Source organism: Leptodactylus fuscus, chromosome 1, assembly GCF_031893055.1.
Source record: "Leptodactylus fuscus isolate aLepFus1 chromosome 1, aLepFus1.hap2, whole genome shotgun sequence".
Lineage (NCBI taxonomy): Eukaryota > Metazoa > Chordata > Amphibia > Anura > Leptodactylidae > Leptodactylus > Leptodactylus fuscus.
This window is the reverse complement of record NC_134265.1, coordinates 148067907-148091887: the sequence shown is the minus strand read 5'-3', so window position 1 is coordinate 148091887 and position 23981 is coordinate 148067907. Positions and strand designations below refer to the sequence as shown.

General features: G+C 39.2%; 1 protein-coding gene across 1 annotated transcript in view; it reads right to left on the bottom strand.

Moving 5' to 3' along the window:
• Window positions 1-18318: 18318 nt before the first annotated feature.
• The window catches only part of LOC142209269 (guanine nucleotide-binding protein G(q) subunit alpha), a 73111-nt gene continuing 67448 nt past the window's right edge, over window positions 18319-23981 (bottom strand). Inside the window, exons 6-7 of the mRNA XM_075278208.1 lie at window positions 22585-22738; window positions 18319-21022 (exon numbers count right to left, since the gene is read on the bottom strand). Coding sequence (XP_075134309.1) covers window positions 20832-21022; window positions 22585-22738 — 345 coding nt within the window. The 3' untranslated portion in view covers window positions 18319-20831. The remainder of the gene's footprint in view (window positions 21023-22584; window positions 22739-23981) is intronic.

The following is a 23981-nucleotide window of genomic DNA, read 5'->3' as shown; positions in this document are numbered from 1 at the left end:
AGTGACCGCATATTTTGGTCCTGATTTTGACATGGGAAGTGCGTCAGATCAGGAGCAAAATGCGCCTGCCGCGGCTAGCCGCAACTGTCGCGGTTTTTGACAGTCGCAGCCTCCCACTCCCCAGTAGGCCCAAATGAATAGGCCTAGTCCAGAGGGATTGTCTTGACGCGGGCGCGCCGTAGCGTCCACTTCAAGAAAGGGCAGCTCGCTTAATTTTTCCACGAGCGGGAACAAACCGCTAGCGGAAAAAAGATTGCTAGCGGTCTACATAGACCTCTATTGTGAGGGGGCAGATTTAGAGGTGGATTCCGTGCCAAAATCCGCCACTTCTTGCCCCGTGTGAACTAGCCCTAATAAAACTGGTTGTGGACAGTTGCACCAAACTTGCTGGACTGGACTTTCTTTGCTGTGCCAAAAGTGCTCGTCTATATGCTACATTATTTTTTATCGTGGTATTTTTATGCTAATGTTTGTTTATGTAACTAGCAGCAGAGGAAGATGATGTGGTATAAATGGTCATATAGCATTTAGTTTTTTTGTATATTCTTATATAAGGAAAAACCTTGGTCACAACAACATCGGTTTAAGACATCTTACGTTTACAATGTTTCAAAAATAGTCACTTCAACCCTTCTTGAAACCGCAAATGAATGATTGGAATTTGGACAAGGGGTCCCTCTTGTGGCAGTAACTGGCAAATGATGTAAAAATAGTTTTCCACATGGGTGTTGTCAGATAGCTTCCTTATTAATTCCTTTACAGTTCTTCAAGGACTTTTCTAAAGGAACAAAGGCCTTAACACAACAGATCCAGCATCAACTTCCATTAAAATAAATAAATCAACAAGTAGTGTTACTAAGAAACACAGACATCGCATTCATAATATAGAAAATAATGAAAGAATTATCTGAATGTTTTACATTTTATTAACCAAGGAAGCTACTCTATACTCAGGGGTGAGCCTGCTCCTTTCGCCACCCGTGGCTAACTGCAGAAAGCCGCCCCCCCCCCCCGCCGTGGCCGTGGCCGGGCGGATCGGGGGTGTGGCCGAGTGAAGGGGCGGGGCTTAGCCCCGTTCGCCGGCAGAGAGTAGGCCCGGAGACTGCCTGCTCTCTGCCTGAGCGTGAGGGGAGGCTGCTGGAGCAGCGCTGCTCCAGTGGCCTCCCCAAACCACCGCTCGGTGATAAGCCAGTCCAGGACAGCTTGTCCTGGACTGGCTTAGGTTAGCAAAAATGCCGCCCTCCCTGAGGCCCTGGCATAGTGCCGCCTGAAGCGCTCGCTTCAGGTCGCCTCATGGGAGGTGCGGCACTGTCTATACTGCACAATAGATTTCTGACTAACACTAGCATTGCCTGTCCGTTGTTCTGGTCCTTTGGAAGACCAGAACCATGGACAGGTGGACCTCTAAAATAGAGGTAACTTATGGAGCCTGGTGGACCCCATTGACTATAAGGCTCCGTTCCCACAGAGTAATGCGCTGCTCATTCTGACACGTAAACACGTCAGAGTGAAACGCTTCAAAACAGATCCCATTGACTTCAATGGGTGCCGGCTTACGCGTGCTACCCATTGAACTCAATGGGCGGCTTTTTTACCTATTGCTTTCAATGTGATACGCGCGCGTCAGAATTAGCGGCGTGTTACTTCGTGGGAATGGAGCCTAATGTTGTTCATCAGGTTTCCGTTGGGGTGGAATAAAACCTATGTGTGCAGAACTTTTTCATATGCTGATTTTGGGCAGACATTGCTATGGAGTTATTTGCGGAACCAGACGTTCAGGACATATGTTGCAAAAAAGTTTATTTTTTAGTTAACGATTTGCTGTGTTTATTTAGTGCCAAAGTCAAGAGTGGCTTGAAAAGCAATGGGAAACATAAAGAAAGTGGTTCAAGAATATAAAGCACGTAGAGTAACTGGACTGGCATGGCTATATAAAATGAGCTTGCAATATGGAAGACTAAAATAGTCATACTTCCTGAGATCATGCACTTCATGGCTTGGAAAGGGGGCTCACTCCAAAAAGTCTGAAAATTATCCATATTCAGCCTACACGTGTATCTACAGGCTCTAGAGGGTGATGTCTGCTTTAACTTAAAAGGGTTTTCCGGGCAGAAAATCTTTTTTTTAGAAGGGTCTGTTAGTGCAAGTAATGGGTTAATAAGTACACCCATATGCCTTTAGCAGGGTTTGGAGTGATTTCTGGGTGTCTCTGGCAGCTGCTGCATCCTTTGCATTTGTTTACATGGTGTAACTTCCTGCTGTGCAGCTTCCTCTGTACCTTCTATACTAGTTCCCTCTCACTCAGCCCCCTCTCTCTCACTGCGTTCCATCCCCACCCTATCTCCCTAGCTAAACTGTCCCGCCCCCTATTAACCACTCCCCCTGTCTCACGAGCTAAGCTATCCTGTCCATTACTAGCCCCTTCCACCCTCTCCCAGTCTCCCTAGCAAAGCTATCTCGTCCATTTCTAGCCTCTTCCGCCCTTCCCTAATCTCCCTAGCTAAGCTATCCCACCCAATACTAGCTCCTCCCCTGTCCCCCTAGCTAACCTATTCTACCCAATACTAGCAGAGAGGAAGAGGGGAGGAGCCGTTCCTGAACACAAGAAGAACCATGAGTATTGATAGGGATGAAGGGCAGTAATGGTGACTTTACATTTCGGAAGTTGTGAAACGGAACGTCACTGGATTATCAGAAAGATTCCCTGGGGCAGTCACATGACCACTCCAGGGATATGGGTAATTATAGATTTCTTTTAAAAAAAAAAAAAAAAAAAAAAAATTGAAGTAAATTAGTAGTTAGGTGGGGGAGGGGGTTTAGTTTAGGGGTTAATTCTTAGTTTATCCCGGACAACCCCTTTAACTTTTAACGTTAATTTGATAAAAGCAGATATAGAAATCCAAGTGCTATCAACAAATATCCCAGTCATCTTACGTGGGTTATTTAACTAGAAATGGGTTAATACTTTTATATCTGACAGCAGGCCAGTGTTGGATTACCTGTCTGCAATGCAATGGTTTCAGCAGATTAAGCTATACATGTGATGAAGGCAGCTGCCATCTAGCGTCACTGTCTCCTATTCACCTAGGACTGGCCATTAGTAGCCACCACATTAGATCTTATATAGCCCTAGCTCCAACCAGTGCCAAATCTGTTGCAGTTTCTCCCCCTAAGGAAGCGTGAAACCCACACTGAAATGCATAGGTACTTACTGAGGTATGAATGGGGTATACTTTTATTGATAGCATTTGGGTTTCTATATACGCTTTTATCCAATCAACATTGGGAAAAACAGCCTCCCATTGATTTCAATGGGTTCTGTGTGGAAAACAGAACCCATTGAAGTCAATGGGAGTCTTTTTTTAGCGCTGATTCTGACGCAGATTCTGTGCAAGAATCAGTGCCAAATTCCTCTGTGTGAATGGACCCTTATACATTTCCCTTCTGCCAAGTCCACTCCTGGATTTGGATCAAAATTCCACAGAAAAATCTGTAACAAAAAAAAGCAGCTTTTCTGCGACGTGGGGCCTAATTTTGGCATTTCTTGGTGTTCTCCTGTTTTTTTTTGTTTTTTTTTACAAAGAATTATCAGAATTTTTAAAAATGATGTTTCTGACAGCTGAGACAACAGACATTTCATACTTTTTTTTTTGGCCAGAATCAGTACACTGTGCAATGTGGAAAATGTTGAATTACGCAGTAAATAAACCAAAGTTTTGTTATCAGAAATGCTGCCTTTACAATCGGATCAAAACCATTCTGTCTAGTGCCCCTGTACTTGTAAATAAATTTGCAAACCTTCTTCCGGATGAGGCCATCAAGCTTCTGTGGATTTGTTTGTCTAGAGTGCCCTCTAGTGGACTACAGAAGTACCACACTTTTTGCATCAGAATAGTTTTGTTCTTAACAACAAACATTTGTAATGCACTTTTCTCACAATGGACTAAAAGATACTGAAGACAGCGCGTAGATACTCCAGAAGATACTGCGTTTCCCTAAGGGGGCATTCACACCTGTGCTCGTGTCTGCCTGGTGGTTAGTTTTAAAACCTATTAATTTGAATGGCTTTTAAAAGCAAACCGCCGGTGTCCGTATGCAGACTCTCCACGGGGGATACCGTTTTTTTTTTTTTTTTTTTTTAATGGACACAAAGTCCTGCATGTCCGACTTTGTGTACGGCCAAAAACAAAACAGTTTCCACGCGGAGAGGCTGCATATGGACACCGGCGGTCTGCAATCCTTTCAAATGAACGGGCTTTTAAAACTGACTGCTGGGAAGTCGTCCCCTATGCAGTTTCTTTGGGGAATAGGATGGAGACCCGGTGGGCAGGCAGGTGGGTTCTTCCTTCCTATTTATTGTTTGCTCACATTCAGATTGGTGCTTGCTATTGCCTTCTGCTTGCTGGCGTTACTCTTGCTTATCTGTATTATATATTATATACCTCTGTCTTTACCTTTGACTATTCTCTTGGATTACAATTCTGTACTGTGTTGTTTGATTGTTAACAAACCCTTGGCTAGCTGACCTCCCTTTGTTGTTGTTTGTCTTGTCTACTTTCGGTGTCATCACTTATATCTAGGTAGGGTTTTGTTGCCCAGTTGTCCCTGGGACAGGTGGGGGTTCAGTTTAGGGCAGGCAAGTAGGAAGGGACAGGTGGGGGTTCAATTTAGAGCTCACTGGCTTGTTGTGCCCCTCCACCCAGGGTACACCAGCAGCTACTGGGAAATCGCTCCTCTAGCAACTTACAAATACCTACTAGAAATGGTATGATTTAGGGCAGCACCAGGTAAAAGGTAATTAATCTGTGATTGGGGTCAAACACTTTGGACACTTGTTGAATCCCTTTTACCGAACCTGCAAATATAAGTAGCTGAATAGTACAGTATAAGCACAAACATAAAATGTGTTATTCTGTAATTATTATTGGAGGAAACCCAACAAATGTAAAAATGAGGAAAATCCAGGGTTTGCTTTACAATAATCTTATATTTAAAGGATATGAAGGAGCGTTAATTAGAGATGAGCGAACACTAAAATGTTCGGGATTCGAAATCTGATTCGAACAGCCGCACACTGTTCGACTGTTTGAACGGGTTTCGAACCCCATTATAGTCTATGGGGGGAAATGCTCGTTTCAGGGGTATGCAACATTTGATCAAATTCTACTTACCAAGTCCATGAGTGAGGGTCGGGCTGGATTCTTCTCCCTGCTCAGCGTCCCCGCATCCTCTTCCGGCCTTGAATTCACTCTGCCCAGGCCCGATGCCTGGCAGAGTGAATTCAGAGCTGGAAGACGCCGTGGGGACGCTGCGCAGGGAGAAGACTTCTAAAGGTAAGAGAAGAACCAGCGTTGACTGGCAATGTATAGCATTCTGCCAATCAATGCTGGTTCTGCATCAAATCTTAACTTCGAACAGCTAGTAGTACTCGATCGAGTACGAGTATTTCGAATACCATAGTATTCGATCAAACACCTACTTGATCGAGTACTACTCGCTCATCTCTAGCGTTAATTCAATAAACTTAAAAGAGCCAAAAATCTATATTCAGGCTCAATTCCTTTTTGGTGGCATTATACTAGCATTTCAGTTATAAATAGAGAAGCAAGTCTCTTTCATAAAGATTAAATTCATGTTTAACTCTGTAGAAGGGTTCAAAAAAGTTATCATACAGTATTTGTGAAAGGCCTTCTGGCCCCTTCTGTCATCCCACATTGATTTTCTGTGGAACTCCACTAGATTACAATTATACCATAATGGAGACAGGTCAATAAACGTATTTAAATAAACGTATTAAACAATTTTCCTCCTGTGGCCACGTCCAGGGAGGTTGGCTACAGTCCCGTGGATCTTAAATTTCTGAATAATATGTGCAACTGTAGTCACAGGAACATTAAGCTGATTGGAGATGGCCTTATAACTGTTACCTTTAACGTGTGTCTATAATTTTCTCCTGAGACAACTCTTTCCTTCACTTCCTCTGGTCCATGATGAGTGCAGTACACACCATGTCACCAAACAGCACAGGGAGTATCTGTAGCCCTATATACAGGGGCTCGCTGTGTTTTCTCCCAAAAAATGCAGAGAGAAAAGTCTAGCTTGCAGGATTTTTCTCTCCGCATTTTTCAAGCAGAATGGGGGACGGAATCTCAAAACGGAAATCGATCACAGATGTGAACTCAGCCTTATGCGAGACTCTGGTAGAATATATGCAGTTTGGAAAAATACAATAAATCCCTAGAGGAATTAAGAATCCAAAATTTTCCCGTAATTTCCCACAGAGAAAAAAATTGGACATTCTTCTGGGTACAGCATTCAGGTATGGAATCATTACCAAAAAGGAAAAACATTTTTGTCAGTTGACAAACCAAATATTCCTACATTTTATCTAACATCTAAAATACACAATAATTCCTCCAATTCCTTAGGATGTCCAATTGTATCTTAGTGTTGGAGAACTGTGTGAAAATATTCGTAAATACATTGATTATTTTTTTCCAACTATTGTTGTTCTAATTAGCTTTCTTTTTGAGAGATTCATAGCTACATAGTAGATGAGGTTGGATGAAGACATCAGTCCATCAAGTCCAACCTATAACCCTACAATCCCTACAGTGTTGATCCAGGGGAAGGCAAAAAACCCCATGAGGCTTATAGGTCAGTATAAAAACTTTGGATCAAGGTATCCATAACCCATAAGATTATTCTCTTCAAGGCATCCAGGCCCTCTCTGAACTTGTTCAGTGAGTCCACCATCACCACTTCCTGGGGCAGAGAGTTCCAGAGCCTCGCTGTTCTTACTGTGAAGAATCCCCATCTATGTTTCTGGTGAAACCTTCTCTCCTCCAGACGTAGAGGATGTCCTCTTGTCACTGTCACTGGCCTAGGAGTAAAAAGATCCTTAGAAAGTTCTTTGTATTGTCCCTTCATGTATTTGTACATTGTTATTAGATCTCCCCGTAGATGGCTTTTCTCTAAACTGAATAACCCCCAGCTTGTTAATCTATTGTTATACTCCAGTCCATCCATTCCCCTAATCATTTTGGTTGCCCGTCTTTGCACCTTTTCAAGTTCATTTATGTCTTTCTTGTATACTGGGGACCAAAATTGCGCACAATATTCTAAGTGTGGCCGTACCAGTGATTTGTATAGAGGCATAACTATGTCCTTGTCATGAGACTCTAGATCTCTTTTGATGGATCCCATAATCTTATTTACCTTGGCAGCAGCTGCCTGACACTGGTCACTAAAGGTAAGCTTGCTGTCCACCAAAATCCCCAAGTCTTTTTCATTGGCAGTCTTATCCAGTAATTTACTATTAAGTACACAGTCATACATTTTATTATGTCGACCAAAGTGCATTACCTTACATTTGTCAACATTAAACTGCATTTGCCAAGTCTCCGCCCATGCTTCCAGTTTCCTTAGATCCCCTTGTAATATTCTACTATCCTCCTCATTATTAATTACCCTACAAAGTTTAGTATCATCTGCAAATATGGACACCCTGCTTTGTAAACCCTCTACCAGGTCATTAATAAAAATATTAAACAAGAGAGGATGTTACAAATTCTTCAAGAACTTATGTTACCAGATAATTTGTGGTTAGTCATATTGGATGTTGACTCGCTATACACCATCATAGCACACAAGAATGGTGTATAAGCAGTTCCATCTTTTTTTTTTAACAAGTTGGTTCCAACCGACTTTATGATTCTTTTCTTATTGACTTATGACAGTTTTGGACACAATGACTTAATTTTTTTTAACAAATATCTAGGACTGTGATAAGTACATCATGTGCCCACTTCTATAGCGACTTTATTTTATGGTGCTGGGAGGAGACACATGTGTATGCATTTAAAGCGTATAAGAATAAGAATAATACATTATTATTATTATTATTATTATTATTATTTATTTATTTATTTATATAGCACCATTAATTCCATGGTGCTTTACATTTGGGGGTTGACAGGGGGTTTACATTTTATTTATATGACGCCTACATATTCCGCAACTCTTTACAAATTGTGGGGTTCAAGCAAAGACAAAAATACATTACAGAGTAATAATTTATTCACACAATGGGACTGAGGGCCCTGCATGCAAGAGCTTACAATCTATGAGATGAGATAGAGGGGGTGACAAGATATAAGAGATATAAGGAGCCAATGCTCCGAAATGCGTAAGCTTTGGTCTACCGACCCCACCACCACTAATGTAATTTTAACCAGCTGTATGCTAAAAAATAATAAAAGCTAAGTTTTATTAAGAACAACTTCGGAGTCTGTACTCGTGCTGGGAGACACCATTTGCAGTTTTCCATTGTAGACAAAAGAGATGCCTGTGGGATGTGCAAAAGGGGCTGAGTCGACAGATTAGGGAGGGGAAAGCCAATTACAGGAGGAAGATGAAGCAGCAAATGGCTGAAGGATGTGTCAGTAAAGTCTGGAATAGTCTTAAGGCAATATCTGGTCACAGACAGCCTGGCTCCCAGGCAGAAGGAGACACAAATACCTCAATGAACTAAATCAGACTTTATCACATACCAGCGTCTCCCACCCCAGCATGTCATCCAACCCCCAAGCCCCCCCCCCAAAAAAAATAAAAAAAATAAAATACACACCAGGGCAGCACCCTAACCTGCTTTCACTTAACTGCCATCTGGTTACAATCTAATCTTCACAGAGTTTCAAGTGTTAGGGAAATCAAGATAAAAGCAGGAAAGGCTGGAGGACCTGAGGGGATAAGCACGAGAGTTCCTAAAATGTGTGGAAACGAGCTGTGTGGTGTTATTACGCACATGTACAATATGAGCCTGAAGCTGGGTGTGGTACCACAACTGTGGAAAACATCTTTTGTGGTACCAGTTCCAAAAACACCTCATCAGACGGACCTCAACGGCTAAAGACCCGTAGCACTGACATCTCACTTGATGAAGGTCCTAGAGAGAGACTGGTCCTGAGACATCTACGCCCCCTAGTGAGTTCTGCTATGGACCTCCTCCAGTTTGCCTATTGGCTGGGCATTGGGGTGGATGATGCCATCATCCACCTCCTTCACAGAGCTCTTTCTCACCTGGAGAAACCATAGAACACTGTGAGAATAATGTTCTTTGATTTATCCAGTGCTTTTAACACCATTCAGCCCGGGCTACTGAGAGACAAGCTGGACCTTGTTGGAGTGGACCATCACCTGTCCAACTGGATCCTAGACTACCTCACAATCTGACCTCAGTATATGAGAGCCCAAGGCTGTGTGTCTCACACTGTGATCTGTAGTACGGGGGCACTTTAAGGTACAGTTCTTGGCCCTTTCCTCTTCACACTGTAGGATTTTAAGAGAAACTCATCCAGCTGTTACTTGCAAAAGTACTCCGATGACTCTGCAATAGTAGGCCTCATCACAGACAGAGACGACAGGGAGTACAAAGACTTAAACTGGGATTTTGTGGAATGGTGTTAGCGGAACCACCTGAGGTTTAATGCTGGGAAGACCAAGATGATGGTGGTGGTCTTTAGTAAGTGGAGAAGTGCCCCAAATCCGGAGAACATCCAGGGGGTCAGGCATTGAGATAGTCAAGACCTATAAGTCCCTGGGTGTGCTGTACTGGGCTGATCACCTGGATGCGCTGCACAGAATGGGTTGAAGAAAGGTCTACCTGCTCAGGAGGCTGAGGGCCTTTGGAGTCCAGGGGGCACTTCTTAGGGCCTTTTTCAACTCTGTGGTACCATCACAAATTTTCTTTGGAGTGACCTGCTGGGGGAGTAATAGATCAGCCAGGGATAGAAATAGACTTGACAGGCTGGTTAGAAGGACCAGCTCTGTCCTGGGGAGCCCCCTGGACCCAGTACAGGTGGTTGGTGACAGAAGTAGACTGTCCATGGTCAGCTCCATGCTGGAAAATAACTCCCAACCCATGTAGGAGACCACAACAGTGCTGGGCAGTACTGTCAGTGACTGGCTTCTTCACCCCAAGAAGGAGGCCCTTACTCCCAACTGCTGTATAATCAATATCAGGCTAAGTGAAGATCACTCCGCACTGAGAACTAAATGATCCTGAAGTCTCTTTTTCTTCTTAGTTTCTATGACTCCTAGTATCTTTTTCTATCTTGTATGAGCTTGTATGTGTTCTTTTCTTGCAATATATTACTGTATTATCCATGCTGCTGTAACACACTAAATTTCCCCATGGTGGGAATATTAAAGGATTATTCTATCTTATCTTAACTTACATCTACTATGGCAGGGGATCAGCAGAGCTGAACTGAATTCATAGAGACGTTGAATCAAAATGACTTGAACATTCCATTGACATATAACATCTCCAATTCAATTGCAGAATTTCTAGACTTAAAATTGACCTTGAAGGATACAGCAATATTTTTACCAAAAAGAACTGCTACCAACAGTAACACTATTCTAGTTGTTACCCTACTCAACTAAAACAAGGTATTCCGAAAGGACAATTTTCAAGGATTAAAAGCATCTCTTCAGTAGATTTGGATTTCAGGATGCAGGCGTCAGATATGACCTACAGATTTCGGGATAGAGATCTTCTGAAACATAAACCACGAACAGTAGATTTAGAGGTAGAAATAAAGATTGTAATAGGCCAGTTACAACATTTCAGAACTAGTGAATGAGAATACAGTTTATAACATTAAAGACTATATTAATTGCAAAACCAAAAATGTAGTGTATGCCTTCACAAAAATTGTGGAAAAATATACAGAAGCACTTCTCAACGATTGAACTAGCTAGAATTGACCAAGAAGATTAGAACCTTATGTCAATGGCTGCACACTACTTGGGCAGACATCACGGTACAACAGTGTCCCCTGTATTAATGACCATGATTAGTGCCCACAATGATCACGGGCATTAGGCCTCGGCCAGAGGATAGCAGGAAAAAAAAGATCTGACGTGCCAAAGCACCATTTCTTTGCTGTTTCACAATTTGTCCTGCAAACATTAAGCCCTCATATGGGTCTGTGAAGGGAAAATTTAACCCTTTCCCGACATCTGCCGTACTATTACGGCGCATGCCGGGTGTGTAACTATGGCGACCGCCCGGGAGCCAGGCAGCCGCCATAGCCGCCGGGTGTCTATTGTTTTACGCAGTAGACAAGCTGCGCTATTGTTTCCGATCGGTCCCTGCTTTCTCTTTCTTTTGCAGGCTGGTCTATGCAGCCTGCAAAAGAAATGATGATTTTTTGCAATGCATTAGCATTGTAATGCCTTGCATTAGTGATCAGACCCCCTGGGGTTCAAGACCCCTAGGGGGTCTAATAAATGCAAAAAAAAATAGAAAGAAAAGTAAAAAAAAATAGAAAAAAATATAAAAATTATTAAAAATTCAAATCACCCCCCTTTCCCTAGAACACATATAAAAGTAGTTAAATACCGTGAAACACATACATGTTAGGTATTCCTGTGTCCGAAATCGCCTGCTCTACGAATCTATAAAAATATTTTTCCTCTACGGTAAACACTGTAGCAGGAAAAATAGTCAAAAGTGCCAAACCGCCGTTTTTTCACTGTTTTGATTCTGATAAAAACTTGAATAAAAAGTGATCAAAGCAAAAGCAATTCCCCAAAATGGTAGAACTAAAAAGTATACTTGGCCCTGCAAAAAAAGACGCCCTATGCATCCCCGTACACGGACGTATAAAAAAGTTACGGCTGTCAGAATATGGCGACTTTTAGAAAAAAAAAATTTTTAAACACAGTTTGGGATTTTTTAAGGGGTTAAAATGTAAATAAAACCATATAAATTTGGTATCTCTGGAACCATACTGAAACACAGAATACAGGGGACAGGTCATTTTGGCTGCACAGTGAACACCGTAAAACCGAAGCCCGTAAGAAAGTCGCAGAAATGCACTTTTTCTTCAAATTCACCCCATTCTGAATTTTTTTTTACAGCTTCCCAGTGCGTTATATAGAATAATTAATGGCGGCATCATGAAGAAAAATTTGTCCCGCAAAGATTAAGAAATCATATGGCTCTGGGAGCGGAGAAATAAAAAAGTTATGGGGTTTAGAAGGAGGGGAGTCAAAAATGAAAATCAAAAAATGCCATCGGCGAGAAGGGGTTAAAAAGTTACTGGGTTTGGAATGCGTGGAGTTAAAAATGCCACTAATTTTCTTTTCACACACACCACACACATCACACTGATAGTTTTCAACATTAGGTGCACATTCATTCATACGACTATTTTACACTATTTTATATTTATCACATTCAGCACGCATATTACTTCCAAATATTTATATTTTTTTTCTCGTTCATTCACTTCTACCTATCATTAACACAGGTTTCACTTTCACATAGAAAGCACTATTTCATATCACCACACTCTTGTACTATTACATATTTATTTCCCTCATTTTATTTAATTCTATGTTTGTTTTAATTCATGTACTTTATTTTTTAGTAGAGCATTCTTTGGGTTGTCAGTATATGTAGTAGTAGTATATGAATGAATATACCTGTATACCTGACCCATTCCTCCTTGGGATAACTTCTTTCTTCATCTAGAACTTTAAGTCGTATAAGCTGGACTTTGCACCCTATGAGTTAATAGTAGATTACGACAGATGTAGCTGAGAACCCAGGAGCTCATTCTTTCTGAAGTTTGGAGTAACATGTATATATCAAAAAGTTATCCATTTTTATCTATTTATTTTTCCTAATAGGGTTTATCTTATTATACATATGTGAGTCAATATACATATAGCACTATAGTATGGTCCAGCCAGTCACACAGATTGGCATAAATTGGGGACATGCACATTTGTTAATATTGGTAATATATGGCTATATGTCAGTAGTTTATATATTTATACATTTTGTGTATTGTACATGATGACAGTTGTATACGTGGTGTATTGCGCATACTACATGTAGATATGAATCTTTTTGGCCTGGGTATTGTGACACTAGACCAAAATTATTTTGAGACTTTGCAATACATAACCATTGTACTTGGAGGCTATGGCGCATGCGCATAATTTGGGAAATGAAGAGGGTACATGATTTCTGTTGATTGTTACTCTTTTTTTATTGATCATTTGAATGTAAGACTTAACATTAGTCTTTGCGCATAGTGCAAGTCCCATGATCCCAGACATAAAACTCTTGCATGCTCATATATAGGGGTAATAACATCATCATGTCAGATTGCTGAAGACCGTGCATGCGCAGATGAAGTTTAGAGACACTGGAGGTCTGACTGGCTGTACCCATTAGGTATATGTATTAAGGCACTTATTGGACAAACTTGCACACCTGAGGAAGCCTAGAGCACCTTATGTCTTGGGGTAATTTTTCGTTATTCACGGACATCAATGTGGTGATGCTAACCTGACCATTTATGGTCATGGTTATTTTGTGCACAGCAAATATTTGTTGCAATTTCTTTTCAGATTTGTGACATGTTATCACAATTTCTTTTTTTAATATGGTATCTATTATATGTACTGAGCAAATTATTTGAATACACACCTAGGTCTTCTGATTATATATAAAAATTTATTCTTTGTATTGAAGATATTCATTATATCATAAGGTCTTTTTTCATGATATTGGTTTGAGCACCTTATTTATACGTATGCAACTTTTCTTCCATGTTCAGGGCTTCGCATACACAAGATGAATGAGCCCCACACTTATATAACATGTAGTGTCTGCTATGTGTTTTGTCTAGTATATGGTACAAAGCAGGATGCTATATCCATGGCCCTATTAGATTTTATAAAAATCTTGGCATCCTACTATTAAAAATTAATAGTTTGAAACACATTTTGGAATGTAGATAAGACAATAATAAAAAATTTTTTTTGGAAGACCATTTAAAGCATTTAAAGTCATCCAGACACCCAGAATTTCCTGTAGAGAATATGATTTATTCTTAAAGGTAACAAAATAAATTTGGTTTAATTATCTCTTACCCCTTACCAAACTGGCTGACACACTCCAGTACACATGAGATAGCTTTTATACTATAGGCAGAGAACATAGTGACCATTTCTCCTCAGCATAAGGCGTTTTCATTCTGTCACCGGCCTGAGATCTTCTAAGAATAATAGCCAGGGGTTCAATAAAGTAATGAATGGAAATCAGTGGAACAGGAGTACATTGCATTGTATTTGTGCGCGTCCTGTGAATAGGTCTTCAGTATCAAAAATGCATTTGGGGCTGGAAACCCCTTCTATAAACATATCCCCAAATTCATAACCTGCCATAGAAGACTCAGAGACATTCCCGCCTTCAAATTTGTAGTTCTACATCTCCAAAGCAGCACTATAATTACATTAGAGAACATGCTGTAAATTTCTAATGGAATTCTTCTTATATTTCTTGATGGAAACCTGTACTAGCGCCTCATTCAATTTGACCATCAGGAGAGATTTTGCACTGATATATTGGAAAATGGATCTAGGTAAATGGCTTGGCTATGTATATAATATATATATTTTTTTTTTAATAAATCCACCAAACCTAAATTTGTCCACCTACTATAAAGAACAAATTATCACTCCCGTGAACATGTTCTGGGATATAATGCATGTACAGTACTTTACATTGCTTAAAGTCAGAAGTCCCTTGGATGAACTATAATACTCTGATGCAAGGCAATCTGGGAGAGTTGTTTATCAGATTACTATATATAAAGATTGAGAGTCTTCGGTGGTTGATACCTTTTTAATGGCTAACAAAAATGATGACAGATAGCAAGCTTTCAAGACTACTAGGTCTCTTCATCAGGCATGGTATGAATTTCTGAAGGCTTGCATATTTATACACAAAAAGAGGCACAGGAATCAAGTGTTCGGTGTGACAGGTGATGGAAAGCAGTATACACACAAATAAATTAAAAAACAAATTAGAAGTTCAAAGGATGGCCCTCTGAGTTTTTATGGTCCCTTTGATTGGTGATGTCTAGTTCTTGTAGAAGGACATAAATCCATGCAGCACATTTAATCCCCTCTGGAATGTGTCAAAGGTAGTAATGAGTTTATACTCCTATACTCTCTCCTGCCTCAAACTACTGAAGACTCTTAATCTTTATATTTCATATCCACTGGCTAATATGGTACAAAGATATATTTTTCCAGATTACTATATACACTGGTGCATAGACTACATTTTCCAATGCAATTGCTTTTGGGCATTTCTTTTGGATTTCATTTTGTACTTTAGATTTTTTTTTTTAAAAAAAATCCTTTGTGCATACATTTGGGAGCACAACCCAGAATTCAGTGAAGCAAAGCATCCCCAAACCATGCGATATTCACTGTGAGGTTAAGCTCTAAGTAGTCATCTCTCTGTCCACAGGACATTCTTCAGTTAGTCTCTTGTAATCTATTGTGCATGGTACAATAAATCCCCAGCAGCTGGTTGAAGAGGTTACAGCATTTGGGCAAGCAGGGGCTGCTCTTGGTATTACAGTTCATTTCCACTCATTTGAATTGCAAAATTGTTTCTGCTGTTTCATGTGACTTATGTGATATCATCTGCATAGGGAAGAGGCCAAAGCCTCTTTCAAACAGATTGGCAGGAATACCAGGCATTGGACCCCCATTGATCACATAGGTCATCAAGACGAAAGTCCCAGAATGCCCCTGTAACCACTTTGAGACCAATAGTGAAACACAAAATGTTAATGGTTTGAATAATAAAAAGCTATAACATTTTCCAATATACTTTCTGTATTAATTCCTCATGGCTTTTCTAAATTTCTGCTTGCTGTCATTCATTTTCTTACTTCTAGTGGATAAAATTCTGACCATGATCATGTGATGGTCACGGTGTGTGACTATAACAAGCTGTGCACTTGTAATGTTCATCACATGACCATGGTCAGAATTTCATCCACCAGAGGTAATCTGGATGAATGACAGCAACAGAGATCTCAAAAACTGAGGAATGGATACAAAAAGGGAAATTGTACGTTATATTACACAAACAATAACATTTGTCTCTCAATTTTGGTCTAAAAGTGGCCATCCCCTTTAAGGACAGCAATGCACGACTATCTTCTGTTACAAAGGTAAACAGACATTACGGAAGATAGCTTCCGTCATGTTGTTCACATTAGTGTCAATGGGAACGGACACAGAATCAATGTGACCATTCTCTGTGATAGTTTAATGTCCGTTGCTGTCATTTTAGGATGGAAAACAGCAACGGACATTAACAAAGGTAGTGTGAAAGCGCAAACAGCTTTATATTTGTGGTGGGTTTTCATATGTATAATTTGCTTTAAGAGCTGAATAAAAACATACTGTGTGCAAACACACAAAATGATTCACAAGCCTTTGTGGAACCATTGTTTGTAGAATATATATATATATATATATATATATATATATATATATATATATATATATATATATATTGTGAAGTCAGAGATGCAGTTCCTACAGGACAAGGAAAATGTTTATTAAACATCAACGCTCCGTTGTATAAAATTAGCATGTAAAAATTGAAATCCATGACACACAAAAGGCATAATGCATCACTGTTTAATTTGATACTAAACAATTAAAATAAAAAAAGTATAATTTCAAATATTAAGCCAAATTAACTAAAATTTTAAAAAGAAAAATGAACAGATGCTTGATTATCGATTACCACATTCCAACATCTGTCTTCTGTATAGTTTAAGTTGTGGCAACATGACAACGTCCCAGAATAACATACTGAAAGCATAGCAAACCATGTAATACACATACATGACTGTGTATGTGCCATAAAATTTACATATACATATATACACCCAGAAGCACAATTTGTGGATCTTTGGTTGGATGTATAGTTAGAGAATATATTTGTGTTACTAAGAAGTAGGGTTGAAGACACCTGTCCTTAAAGTCAAAAACATAATACAATGCAAACTCACTAAACTCAATTTTATTAGGAGTGGTAAGATGCCATTAGTGATGCAATGCCAGAAGGGAAGGAAGAGCTTTAATCGTGTACAATGTACCACAGAAAGATAGTAAAAATGAGCAAAGCCACATCCTGCAGCCCTTGCATTCCATTTTTCCACACTTTAACTCATACCAACCCCCCAAAAATATATATATTTTTTACTTGCACATTTAGAGAAACATATATACGTCACTCACTGAAGTGCTGTAAGGACCAGCAATGCATTTATATGCGCCCCTCCCCCACACATCAGATTTCTCCTCACACTGAGGTAATGTATGTGTGTCAGGATAACCTAAAAAAAAATTAAAACACTTGAACACCAGCACATCTAGATTGCCTGCACATGTATAGTAACCTACCCTCACTGCTGCAGTACAGCGCATTAGCAGTCGGATTGAAATGGTTAGTTAAAATAAAAAAGTCAAGTTCAAGGTCATTTATTTCAAAGCACACATATTACAGTTTCCTTGTGCTAGCAATGGTCTAGGTTCCCATGCAGGACATTCAATGAAAAACACTTGATTTTGGCAAACGTTTAAAGGAAAAAAAAAAAAAAAAAAAAAAATATTATAAAAATTAAAAATACGCCACCTTTTTTTTTGCCTACAAATTAGGTTTGAGGCACAACTATCTGATCTGGAGTTCTATAAGGCATGACCATTAGATCTGGAAACACTTATACATTCTTAGTGGGAACCCCTGTGCGTAAAACCTTTAGTCTGTGCAAGAGCAGGTCACATCAATAAGGAAATAACTGGAAGAGGGAGATCTCAGAAAAAAAAAATTGCATTAGTAGATTAAAAATTTGTTCGCTTTCTGGAAACGAATATAGCCCCAAGAACATCCAGAAAATCAGTCTATGTATGCAGTTGAGAAAGTATGGCATGTAACAAATCTCAGATTATGAGTCTCCTATATGTAAGGGTTAGGAAATGTCATTGCAGATACCACTTACAGCATGGCGCTCTGTTCCTATCTGCTCAAGAGAGATAACCGTAGAGAAATGGGAGATTCCACCCCACCCCGAAACAAAAACAACTACTACTAAATAGTGTGAAGCTTCAGTGTCAATTTTCATTTCTGTCACAGCATCATTAAAAAATAAAATAAAACCAAAACAAATATATATATTCATATTTTCACTGACTAGAAGTTCAACATTGGTGACAATTATATACATTAGAAGTGAGCTAACACCTTGTAGAGTATACTGTACGTACGTGATATACTTTGTTATGTTAATGAAATACTGTTTGCAAAAGCAATAGTGTGCAACGACACCATAAAGAAACGTTTTGGATAAAAAATGTTTTATATATATATATATATATATATATATATATATATATATATATTATATATCTGTTAATAGTTCAGGTTTTACCAATAAATTGTGATAAGTTTCTGAACCACCCAGGTCTGAAAAGATGTTGTGCTAAATAAAGTAACCATCACATTATATAACACAAATCCTGACGTGTAATCCATCCACATTCTGCACATTAGAGTCCTCGAAAAGAAAGCTCTTCAGTATTGGCAATCAATGAACACTTTATCTTTTTTGTTGTTTAGACATCCATTATAAATTGTACCCATTTTAGAAATAGTTCAAATGACATCTGTTACCAGGGTACCAGAATAATTGTTTATAGTCAATATTTAAATGGTGAGAAAGAAAAAAATTCTGACGGTAGTAAACTAATAAAATGTACATTCTTCTTTAAAATAAAAAAAATAAAAAAAAAATAAAAACAAAAAGAAACATAATATTTGAAATGTGAATAAGCTATAAGACATACAATACAATTACATAGATACATATTTATCAATACAGCACATTCAGTTTGCCAAAAACTAATGATTACAAAGCCAATATGGATGCTGCCATATATATAGAAATAGAGAGATGTATGTACAATGATTATAGCATTTATAATTGCACTATACCTACAAACAGTATTTTCTTTTACTATACTTGTTAAATTACATGTATATTCCTTGGGGAGCAAAAATAAAAAGATAAAAAAAATTATGTGAGGGAATTTTTTTGGATGGAAAGTAGTAAGTCATCCATTTAATCCTTCCAGTGTCCAACACTTAGAGATGTCAGGACTGAATGGGTTAAATGTAAACATTGCGTATTCAGTGTTTTCTTAATTTTCAGCTCATCTCTGCATCCCTGAGGCAGTGGCTTCAGCATTCAAGACCCTCTCTTCTTCCACCCCCCACATGCTGCATAGCAATGAAACAAATGGCACAGCTGAGCACCCCCCTCCATATGAACAGCTTGCAAAAACTTCATAAACTGTAAATTGCAAAAACAAACCAAAAAAAAAAAAAAAAAAAGAAAACTGCAAAGCTGTGCAAAGGAGACCGTGGAAAGACAATATTTTGTGCATTTCATAATCATTAAGGGACTAATACTTTGATTATTTTTTTTTTCTTTTTTAATATTCTTTCTCATAGAAATCACATAACAGCAGGTCTGAACATATAAAAAAAAAAGTTCTTGGATTAATCTATTTGTAACTGTTCTTATTAACATGAAGGTCAGCAAATGAGTGCACTTAAACTGTGTTGCAGATTCTTCGAGGCTCAAAAGTAAGAGCTTTAAAGAAACAAAACAAAACAAAAAATCCGTATGGCACCTCACCTCAACATACAGGGCACCAAAAACATCTTAAAATACAAGGCTACCTGCGTAGGTAAAGCATGCACGGATTGTTTGGCAAGTATAAATGGAATACTAGGAATTAAAATACCTACTGTATGAAGTGAAATGGCTTATTTGGCAGGCATCAGATGCGGTTGGAAACTAATCAGTCAGTTTTGGCATTTTAATTGTCTATGTACAGTACAAAAAGAAAAAGGAGCCACATTTGGCAACTGGAAATTGGTTTTGCACTAACGATTTAGTCAGCTGAATAATACCACCTTAGAAAGAAGTGTATCCATATAGTTGAACACAGTGCACTAAGTTGGGGGGAAGCTTTTAGTGTTCATGGCATTTAGGATGTGCAAGTAAAACATGAAATTTCATCCAATGGTTTAAAATCCCCCTTCCCTTAAAAAAAGAAAAATGGCACACAAAAATATCCCCTCTATTCTTCCTTTGCGTATCTTGGTCATTTTTTTTTTGCAGACATATCACTCACCATTCTGCCATTTTGTCTGTCGTCTCACGTGGATAGCTGAAGAGTTGAACTCATGTACCCTACTGCTTAATGAGTTCATTGAATCTTACCTCAAAGTGACAAAAGACAGTACCAAAAACCAAATCTACTTTATACATGTCAATAATTTAAAAATCACAGTATCAATACTTTTTATCCTTCAAAAAGTATATAAATTAGCAAAGATGATGGCTTGAATTTAAACATAAAATAATAAGAAAAAAAAAAAAGAAAGAAAGAAGTAATGCCTAATTTTTGTTTTTCCTAGAGTAAGCGGCTCAGAAAGGGATTCTTGAATGGGAAATCTTATGGTAATTTTGAAATTGAAAGGTTAAAATACCCTAAAGTAGGAGCCTAAGAGCATCATGCAGAATTCAACGCATCTTGCTCTTTCCTTACAAATTAAAAAGCAATAAAAATTAAAACAGGCCCTTGTGAGTGCACGACTTACAATTCAAAACACAAGTCGTTTTTGTTTTTTTTTCTTCACCTAGAAAATTGGTGCCGCAATGTTAGTGCAGCCGTTTTCCTCTACATAGTTTAAATAAAATCATAATAATTACTACAAACTCTGCGATCGTTCACAGAGTTCAGGACGGCAATAAATTAGTATTATGCAAATTGTTTCTGTTCTTCTCTTATAGATAATACAGTCCTTCTTGTATTTCTTCAATGGCCCAATGGGGGATTGGGAAAACTAGCAGGCACAGTTAGACCAGGTTGTATTCCTTCAGGTTCAGCTGTAAGATTGTGTCCTTGACAGCAGCAAAGACAAAGCGAATGTTCTCTGTATCTGTGGCGCAAGTGAAATGAGAGTAGATTATTTTGTCACTGTCTGGATTCAGATCTACGAACATCTTTAAGATGAATTCTCTTGCTGCTTGTGCATCTCGTTGGGGTCCTTTCAAGATTAAAAGAAAGAACAAAACAGACGTAAGAATAGTCAAACTCACCATCTGATACATAACCATCTTTCACATAAAACTTACAAATGGGCATTTCCAGTATCACAATGACATGCCATCTTAAATGGGCATTTCTAACTTTAGGATTAGATTTTAAATTGTAGCTTAAAGGAAACAAGTCAGGTCGATTTGGGGCACTTACCCATCCACACAACCTTATGCATCTGGGGTTTAGCATCCCAAATTGCCCTTTAATAAACACAATATTTGGCGACATAAAAATAAACAAACAAAACAAAGCATATACTCACTTATCGACTGGACCTTTGGATGTAAATCATCAGCTTGACTGAACAACACAGGCGCAGAGAGCACCAGATTTGAATCTGATGAGACTCATTGGACTCATCTCTAAGCATGTATAAAGTTTTTTTTTACTTTTATAACAGCTGTGGATTGTGTTATACCAGGGATATTTGGGATGTAATGCCCTAAATTGCCCTGCCAGGTTCCTTTTAAATTAAAGGGGTTTTCTGGTTAGAATTTTTTTTTTTTTTTTTTTTTAAAGAAAGGTCTATTAATGCTAGTAATGGGTTAATAAGTACACCCATATACCTTTACCAGTGTTTGGAATAATTTCTGGGTGTCTCTGGCTTTGTTTACATGGTGTTAACTTCCTGCTGCGCAGCTGCTACACTAGTTCCCTCCCTCTCTCAGCCCTCCCCTCACTCCGTTACAAAACCCTCCCTGTCTCACTAAGCCTAACGATCCCGACCATTACTAGCCCCTCCCACCCCTCCCCATCTCCCAAGCCCAGTGATCCCACCCATTACTAGCCACTGGCGTCAACTATCCATCACACAGCCTAAACAGTTTCACTAATCCTGAAACCAGGAGGTGGAATAGAATGGAAATAGGTGATCAAAACCCTTTAGTTCACAAACATCCAAGGATTCCACAATTATGAAGTCCACACAGGACTGGATTCCATGGTCAAACTGTGGGTGGCCACTTAGGAATTGTGTTACATGGTGCCCATATAAACTGGCAGTAAATTAACAGGATACCAGATTTGTAGTGGTTATCAGTTCTTTCTAAAAGACTGTTCCAGGTATATCCACATGGTTGTATGGCATAGGTATTGGAGGTATAGGGAACAGTGAGGTTAAGTTCAAATGGCAGATTTTGGCAGGTCCCACCATGCGGAATCCAGAGCTACGACATCCTACCCTGGGTTTATTTGCTCATTAGCCACAGAAACCATCTGCTGTGCAAGAAAAATTGAGCAGGGCCATATCTTTTTCCAGCATCCTGCAAAAAACAAAACAAAAAACCCAAAAAATCCAGAAGTATCCGCCACTGGAAGGCAGATTCTGTCCAGTACTAAAAGCTGATTTTAAGGTAGAATCCACTTTAAAAATTATCTTCAGAATCCTCAAGGTGAATGGCCCCTTAGAACTTCTTTATATTTATTTTAATAGGAATATGAAATGAAACAGTCAAAAATATTTTTCATACATAAATACATAGTTTGGTACTATCATGCATTATTACTTACCATCATACTCCGGAAAATAATCAACTAGATGGGAGTACATAATCTTCTCCTCGAGAAGATCTTTCTTGTTTAGAAAGAGGATGACTGAAGAATTCTGAAACCACGGATATGTGATAATTGTCCTAAATAGTGCTTTGCTCTCTTCCATCCGGTTCTGCAAAAATATGTTAAAATCATGTTAAAAGGACACTGAAATGCAGCACATGCCCTGGCTGTCTCTGATCCCCAGTCACTTTTTTGGAACATTGTTGCTTTGAGGATGTGTCAAACAAGAATTATTCTAAAATTTCATAGGCAACAACACTATTTCCATGTTAGCCAAATACTGCTGTTCCAATGATTCAATTCCTTGGACTGTTCAGAAAATGATTAAAGAGAACATCTCTAAAGTACATTTCTTTCAGCCATGTCCTTTCCCATCTCTTGGTTGAACTTGAACAATTTTTTTTTCTCAACCATTCTAACTATGTAACAGGATCCACAAGCATTTCTCAACTGCTGCTGCTGTCCCACAGAAGTGATTGGAGGATGGACACCATTACTTCACTCATATGGGGTACTCAGACACTTTTGCACACTCAATTTTATGCACTATAAGCCTATAAAACAATAAGTCAGTTTATGTTACTGTTTATAAGCTACAGCCATAATTAGTTACTCCTTTATACTCTAGCAACATCTTCCATCTGTAGTCATAAGTCAGTGTATTAAAGAGGACCTTTCATGGTCCGGGGCAAAGGCAGTTCTATATACTGCTGGAAAGCTGACAGTGCACTGAATTCAGAGCACTGTCGGCTTTCACGATCTGTGCCCCGGGTGAAGAGCTTTTGGTCCCGGTACTGTAGCTGTTTAGTCAGAAGGGCGTTTCTGAAACTCTGTCAGGACCGGCCTTCTGTACAAGCAGCGCCAATAGCGCTGTACTGTGTGAGCGGCGAGGAACTCCCCCCTCCCTCTGTTCACAGTACTCGTCCATAGATGAATATTATCAGGAGGGGAGGGGGCGTTCCTCCCCGCTCACACTGTACAGCGCGATTGGCGCTGCTTGTACAGAAGGACGGTCCTGACAGAGTGTCAGAAACGCCCTTCTGACTGTAAAGAGCTACGGTACCGGGACCGATAGCTCTTCACCCGGGGCAAAGATCGGGAAAGCCGACAGTGCACTGAATTCAGCGCAGTCGGCTTTCCGACAGTATATAGAACTGACTGTGCCCTAAACCATGAAAGGTCCTCTTTAAAGGGATTTACGAGGACCTATTCATTAATGGCCTATCTTTAGTATAGGTGAGCAATTATTAATCATGAAAAATAGCTTTAACCCCTTAAGGACACAGCCCAAAAGTATGTTAAGGACCAGGCCTATTTTTTCAAAATTGACATGTGTCACTTTAAATGGCAAT